The sequence below is a fragment of the Atta cephalotes genome (genome assembly GCF_000143395.1).
Source record: "Atta cephalotes unplaced genomic scaffold scaffold00014, whole genome shotgun sequence".
NCBI classification, from domain to species: Eukaryota; Metazoa; Arthropoda; class Insecta; order Hymenoptera; family Formicidae; genus Atta; species Atta cephalotes.
The window spans coordinates 1,121,871-1,129,522 of record NW_012130078.1 but is presented as its reverse complement, the minus strand read 5'-3'; the positions used below and the strand labels follow the sequence as shown (position 1 = coordinate 1,129,522).

Here is a 7,652-nt window from a genome sequence, read left to right as displayed (position 1 = left end):
TATATATATATATATATATATATATATATATATATATATACATATACATATATATATGTGTATATATATATATATGTAAATAGGAGATGTAACTTTATCTCTTATAAAAGTCGGTCCCAAATCCGAATAAAAAAGAAGGAGGGCATCTCATCATTCATCATTGTTTTTTAAATAAAAGAACTTTTTCGTAGTTAATTTTCATTACCAATATTACAATTGATATATATATATATATTACAATTGAAATCGAATCTAAACATATAAAATGATTCGTAAAAAGGATTAGTTAGAAAGCAATAATTGATGTTTTAAATCGTATTTTACAGTTTTCATAAGATTATTAATTTTCTTTTGTAACAAATGTTCTAATGAAAAGTATAATCTAATTCTAAAATGTTTCATGGTGCAATTCTCGCATTTAATCCAATTTGGAATTAACTTCTAAATCAATGAAACATAACTGACGATGATTTTAACGATGCGAACATTTTATATATTTTATTTCAATACGAATTTTTTCTTAAGTCTGATATTTATAATAATTATTTTTAATTTCAACAAAGAAAAATACATAAGAAAACAATAAAACGATTCTCGAATGGTCATGAAACCCTTGAAAATTAGTATCCTCTTTTAATGGAGATTAAATATAATTAATCAAATTTTTAATATAGCATATTTTGAACTCGTTCTGCTGTCTACCATGAATTACTGAACTATATATATATATATATATATATTCAATCAAGGAATCAAGGAAAATTCGTAGCCATAATTGATCAACCATTTTAGTTGGGATATTTGATATCCCGATATTTGAGCGAAGCCCTTTTTACTTCTTTGCCCACAGCACTTCATGTTGATGCTTTGTACATTTTAGTCATGCGATTTTATAATCTTTCAAAGTAATATTTTTATAAAGTAAGATTTTATAATCTTTCAAATATAATCCCACACACGATGCTTTTGCTGATATATACGTCTCATTAAAGAACACTAAACGTAAATGTGCATGAATACTTGAAAGCTTCCGATTCGCTCTTATATTGACCAAATTAAAAATGGCTGAACAATTGCCACTATGCTTTTCTATGCTTCATAGCGGAGATGCCCATTCCAGTGTATATACAGGGTCTTCAAAAAAGTCTGGAAACGCTAAAATATTTCGAAAACGAATTCTAGTGAAAAATATATAAAAACAAAGTTGTAGGATATCAAAAAATCTATCTAATTGATGATAAAAGGTTGACCTTGGGTGGAGTCTGCAAGGTCATGTGAAAATCAAGTTGAATTTTTTAAATGGAACCTCCTATTTTTCATATTCTTATAGCACACTCTGAGAGCTTTCCAAAACACTATAATAAAATAATTTTTCATTCACTATATAATAAAATAATTTTTTATTAATTTTACTTTTCGAGTTATAAGGCTCAAAAGTGACAGTAATGCCGGCATTAGCATTACGCAAGGTATTCGTTCGATAATTAAAATCTTAAATGTCATTCAAGATCAGATGTTCTGAATAACATTTGTCAAAATCAAGATCAATGGAGATTATATCTCTTATTTTCATTTTTAGTGCAAAAATGAAATTAAGAGAAATAATCTCTAATGACCTTGATCTTAACAAATTATCCAAGACGTAATTCTGAACAATATTCAAAAGGTTTTAGCCGTCGGTCGGACACCTTGCATAATGCTAATGCTGGCGATACTGTAACTTTCAAGCCTTATAATTTGAAAAGTACTTAATGAAAAAATATTTTATTAAGGCTTAAAGCTTAAGGCTTATTACTTTATTGTGTTTGCGGGGTTACCGCAAGAGTGGTAATCCTATTAAAAAAAAAAAAATCATGTCATACAGTTACAAAACAAAATTATGCAATTAAAACAAGTAAATCTTAAGACTTATGGGCTTAAGACTTATGGACCTTCTACAATAAGCCGTTAATCATAAATTAGAAGTCAGAAGCTAAAAATTAACGACTGTGATTGGTCAATTTTTTTACCTTTATTACTATTTTACCTTTATTATTATTTTTTACCTTTATTATTATTTTACCATTAAAGCTTAAATAATGATTTATTGTAGAGCGTACATTAAGCCTTAAGGAATTGACCAAACATAATCAATTATCCCGGGGGTATCAATTATGAAACTTTATCTCTAGGATGAAAAGTGAAAATTTTAACCATTGAAGTTAATGGACAAATTTTTCATTTTTCACTTTTCATCTTAGGAAAAGTTTCATGATTGATATCCAGATCTACAATAGATTTTTAAGTCTTAAGCCATAAGAAATGGACAAATCACAATCTCCTCTTATTCGACTGTTAATTTCTTACGGCTTAAGGCTTAAAAACATCTATTGTAGATCTGAACTTAGGATCTGAGCATAAGAATTGTCGTAACACTTACTTAGAGACTTAAGTTATAGATGTAAGTAACACACAATTTTTGACATATGATATATTAGATGTGTGATTTATTGCCATCTCTTAGAGATACGATAATAAATTGTATGTCATATGTGAAAACTTGTGTGTTACTTACGTCTACATTTAAGTCTAAGTAAGTGTTATGGCAATTCTTGTGCTCAACCCTTGTTCTTCTTGGGTTACACTTTTTATGTTTGCGGACTTATAAGCTATAAGTTGTTACTTAAAGTTTTAAATCTTAAATTTTAAGAAATTAATCAATCACAGTCAAATGTGACAAGAATAATAGATTAAGGCCAATTTTTTATAGCTTAAAGCTTATTCTACAATTCGATAGTTGATAGTTCTAAGTCTTATCAATAAGTTGGTGAAGTCGGCCAATTACAGATTACTGACTCATTGACTGTGTTCAACTGACTCAACATTTGAGTGAATGCTCGCTGCTGTTGATATATTCTTTTAGATCTAAAATTTTGGATGATCTAAAAGAATACCAATAATAGCAAGCGCTCACTCAACTGTCGAGTCACTGAATGCGCCCATTATAAAATCCTCATTCACTTATACAAAAAAAGACTATTGATTTAATAATTTATGGAAATATCTAATGGTGAATTTGATCACTCGCATTACACTGGATTAGTGCATATTAAAAGCTGTTTTATATAAAACATTTCAATGTAGTGAGATACAATGTAATCACTTTTGATAATGAAATAATACATGTATATTTTAGTAAATATGACAATATCATTAATAAATAGTCAATTGTTTAAAATATTTATATACTTTTACATTTAACTTTGCTAATTTCATGTATAGCAGCTTTTAGTATGCACTGATCTAGCGTAGTGCAAATGATCGAAATCACTATAACTGTCTTCCCAGGATTGTAATGCACGTTATCTATATTCACTGGCAGCATAATAGATAAAATGAACAAAACCTTTTCTAAAATCGTCTCCGGAATTTCTCCTGGACATTTTGTCAATATCCTGTGGATACAGCTCGAGCCAGATTTACAGCACTTTCACAGACTACGCCATATATAAGATAACCTAAAAATCGAAATTATCTGCATTGTTGCCAACATGAAGAAAAGAGATCAAGAGATCGAACTTATGGTTTAGTTTACATCGTGCATTTGATCAAAGAGAAACCTGAGAGAGGCCATGGCGGCCTTTTTCGTGTGAGGCGAAAGTCACCGTATGCTAGCGGCACCAATATCAATTTTATAAATTGATGTGAACTATGTATCACATTTTTCCATTGTCGATAAAATCGTAGTGTCGATAAATGGATTTGGTGCTACATTCATAAATTGTGAATAAAGATAATTAATAGATTAATTTACAAAAAATGTTTCTTTTAATTAGATAAGGTGTTTTTTTAATAGATTTTTGAATGCTGAAAATGATGCCGCAAATTAAATTTCAGTACGTTAAGTTTTCAAAATAATTGAGATTTAATGTGCAAAAATGACTCTTTTGTTATATTTAAAAATGTTCTTGTAAAAAAGATTAATGTTATCTCGAAATTGTAATTAGAAGTCGTGAACGCATTGTTCATTCTCTACAAAATGTATTCTTTTTATCTCAATATCTTACTTTTTAGTCACGTTATGAAGAATTCAAGTACAGAATTTTTCTGAAATATTAAATTTTCCGCCTTTAACAATGAAATCATTATATTTATAATTTCTAGTTTGTGACTATCGATACACACAATATAATATATACGTGTGTGTGTGTGTGTGTGTGCGCGCGCGCGTGCGTGCGTGCGTGCGATGTGTGTGTGTGTGTGTGTGTGTGTGTGTGTGTGTGTACACACACGTATACAGGATGTCTGGAAATAATCACCAAATATTTCATGGGCAGGTAAAGCGAACTAAACTGAATCGAAAAATCCTCTATCATTTTGTAAATTTCCCTAATAGATTAATGAGACATTAATCCTAAAAGATAACCGAATACACGCGCCTGCCCGACCTACTACTGCGAAATGTATATGCCTACGGATCGCTTGGCGCGCGGATCGTGGGAGTTGGGGATTGACTGGCAAGCGCGCCGTCCGAGCTATTGAGGCTTGCGGCGATGTACGCGACGCGGGGTACATTCGGTTACAATATCTTCCAAAATATGAGTAGATGTCCATTGACATTCCCACGTATGATTAAACGTCATTAACTGTGTTTTTATGATATTTGCAAAGACAGTAGTTGTCTCACCAATTTTGTTATTGTTGGAGCATCTTCGTCTTCATTTTGGTATTTACGATGTTCAATATATTTTTCATTTGCTGTAGCATCTTCCATAAGTGTTTTCATTATTTTGTTGCGACAATTCTCACAATTAGTTTTTGTAATACTTCGACGTGCCACAAATCCAGCGAAATATGTGATAGAATTTTCATCATAAAATCCAAGTGATTGTATATTTTCTGTTCTTTTTTTTAATATAGTCATCAAGAAGCTGTGTATCTTCCATAAATTCGGCCTCATAATCATCATCATAATTTGTAGGAAAATTGTACATACATTTTTCTACTCTTTTAATGAGCTGACTCGATTCATTTATAAGAGTCTCACTTTCTGGACATTGAACATTATTTTTATCACTTGTTTGGATATATTCAGTAGAAAATATGTATCTAAGAGATAATCGGATCATTCTTGCACTTGGATTACAGTTAAATCCTCTACGTTATCTAGAAAGTTTAGAAAATAAATGCTTCATCTTGATTACACCAAATCCTGTTGCAAGTTCGAATTCTTCATTGATGACAAGAGTTTTGTAAGTATTAAGAATAGCTTGCAAAATTATAATGAAGCCTTTGAAACAAGGAACTTGCATTATTTTTTTTTTGTTGATTTTGACCATCTTGTGCACCATTCAATAAAGTCTGTTAATAGAACAATTAAGTCAGAATTTTGAAAAGATAATGTCGTTTTCCGCCAAATTGAACTTTGGGACTGTAGCTATTGCAAGCGTCAATAACATTATTCATAAGCAAAATAGGCAGTTTTTTCCCATGTATCAGTATGTAATTCTTTTCCATGGCCAGCTGTTTTTATTGTTGCTGCAAAAGTATTAAATAACTGGAAAGCTCTTTTAACGTTCATCGCTTCGAAGTTATTCGGATACAAGTGCGATTTTGTTATGTGAGATAATAAATTTGAGGCATTTGAGGCATTTGTCGATAGACTATGTTTTTTCGAAATCTGAATATGATGCAATTATTTGTCTATCACAATAAAGGTTTCTATGCTGAAGAAATTTGCTAATCTTTTTATTAAATGTGAAAAATCAAATGAAGCATTATATTTTTTCCCATTATATATGAAAAATGGATTTTCTAGAATCGACATCAAATTGATTATAAGCACTTTGATTACTTGTACCTTGATTACGTGTTACAAGTTACACATCTGTACCTGTTTCACTCAATCTAGACATTCTTTCAATAATGTTACTATGGCAGCTGCTCTCATACATAGCGCAGATAGCCTTTTTACATATTTCACTGCGCACATCTGCGCACAGCGCAAATAGCCTTTTTACATATTTCACTGCGTACACCGCAGAATGTCTTTTTATTATATTTCACTAAATACATGGCAGAATGCCTTTTTATTATACACACAGACAGAAAAAATTTGAACGCTAATCCTATGTCATTACAGCAAATTTATTTGCACATAGAAGGATCGCAAATTATTTGCAGGTGTTCATTCTTTTTTGTACTTGCTAAAAATTATTTGCAACAAATGCAAAATATTTATCAATATGCAAATTTGTTTGCTATAAACAGCAAAGAAATTTGACAAATCTTTTCATAGCAAATCTTTTTTTCGGTGTATATTTCACTGCGCACAGCGAAAATTGTCGTTCATATATTTTAGTGCAAAATGCCTTTTCATATATTTCATTGCACAAAATGCATTTTATTATAATTATGGATGCATTGAATATTCGGAAATATTCGGTTATTTTACTATTTGGTTTCCAATATAAAATTTTATATTGAAAGTTTGCGTCATTGACATAGAATTCTATTCGGCTGAACTTGTATATTTCATCATTAATCAAGTTTTATATACGCTCAATCAAGAATCTGGTAGTGTCTCAGCGCTAAGCGTGAGATATTGCCTAGCTACTACTCGAATTGTATAATAAAAGTACTTTTATTTTTTTTCTATGTGCCCTACAAGTGAAGATATTGCGATGCAAATTCTGTAAAAAATTTTGTTTACATTGCCTAGGCCGCGCGCGAATCGAAATGTTGCTATTTCACTTCGGTAAGCACTCGACTCACTCCCACGTGATTTTCCACGTGCGGCTCATGATTGAGCTCGAACGTCTGGCGCCTATTCATTACACTGTTCGATAAAAACTTTTTTCGAATACCAGAATACCAGAGACTAATCATTTTTTATAGCTTTTTTTAAACAAGCGTCAAATAAACTGCTCGACCTATCGCCTATTAAATATAAGTTCGCGATGAAATACGTGTACGTTCATTTAGCGATTATATTTATTAGGCCATGTTAGTTGCACGGAGAGTTCCTTTTGCTGTTCGTAATATAAATGTTGCCGCTTGTAGTAACAACTTCTCACGATCCCATGCATTTAGTGATCACAATCGTTGGGCTTGTATAATTTGGCGGTATGCCGGGTGCACTCTCCCGACACGATAAATTATTCGGCAATTTGTAATTATATTAATAATTAATCATAATTATTGCAAAAATTGCAAAATGGTAAAGAACTTTTGGACACAGTTTAGTCCACTCTAACTGTACACAAGCGCTTCGTGTGCTTGAAAATTTCCTGGACACCCTATATTTATACAATGTACATACACTTACTACTATGTATCCATAAATCAAGTCTGTTTTTGATGGAAAGTTATATAAGTTATATTCTACGAGATAATCGTCCATTTTCACAATCTTTATACACGCACTTATTAAAAAACTTGTTTACGTCAAATTGATTTGATATTATTTAATATCTTTAATTTTTCTTTCTGTTATAACTATATAATTTTTTTCACAAAATAACTTTTCGCAAATATAAAATAAATACACTACACACACACACACACACACACACACACACACACACACACACACACACACACACACACACACACACACACACACACACACACACACACACACACACACACACACACACACACACACACACACA

General features: G+C 31.1%; 1 protein-coding gene across 1 annotated transcript in view; it reads right to left on the bottom strand.

Annotated features, from left to right (window-relative positions):
* The window catches only part of LOC105617747 (PEST proteolytic signal-containing nuclear protein-like), an 8,811-nt gene extending 5,389 nt beyond the window's left edge, over positions 1 to 3,422 (bottom strand). The window contains exon 1 of the mRNA XM_012199301.1: positions 3,386 to 3,422. Coding sequence (XP_012054691.1) covers positions 3,386 to 3,422 — 37 coding nt within the window. The remainder of the gene's footprint in view (positions 1 to 3,385) is intronic.
* Between the last annotated feature and the right edge of the window lie 4,230 nt (positions 3,423 to 7,652).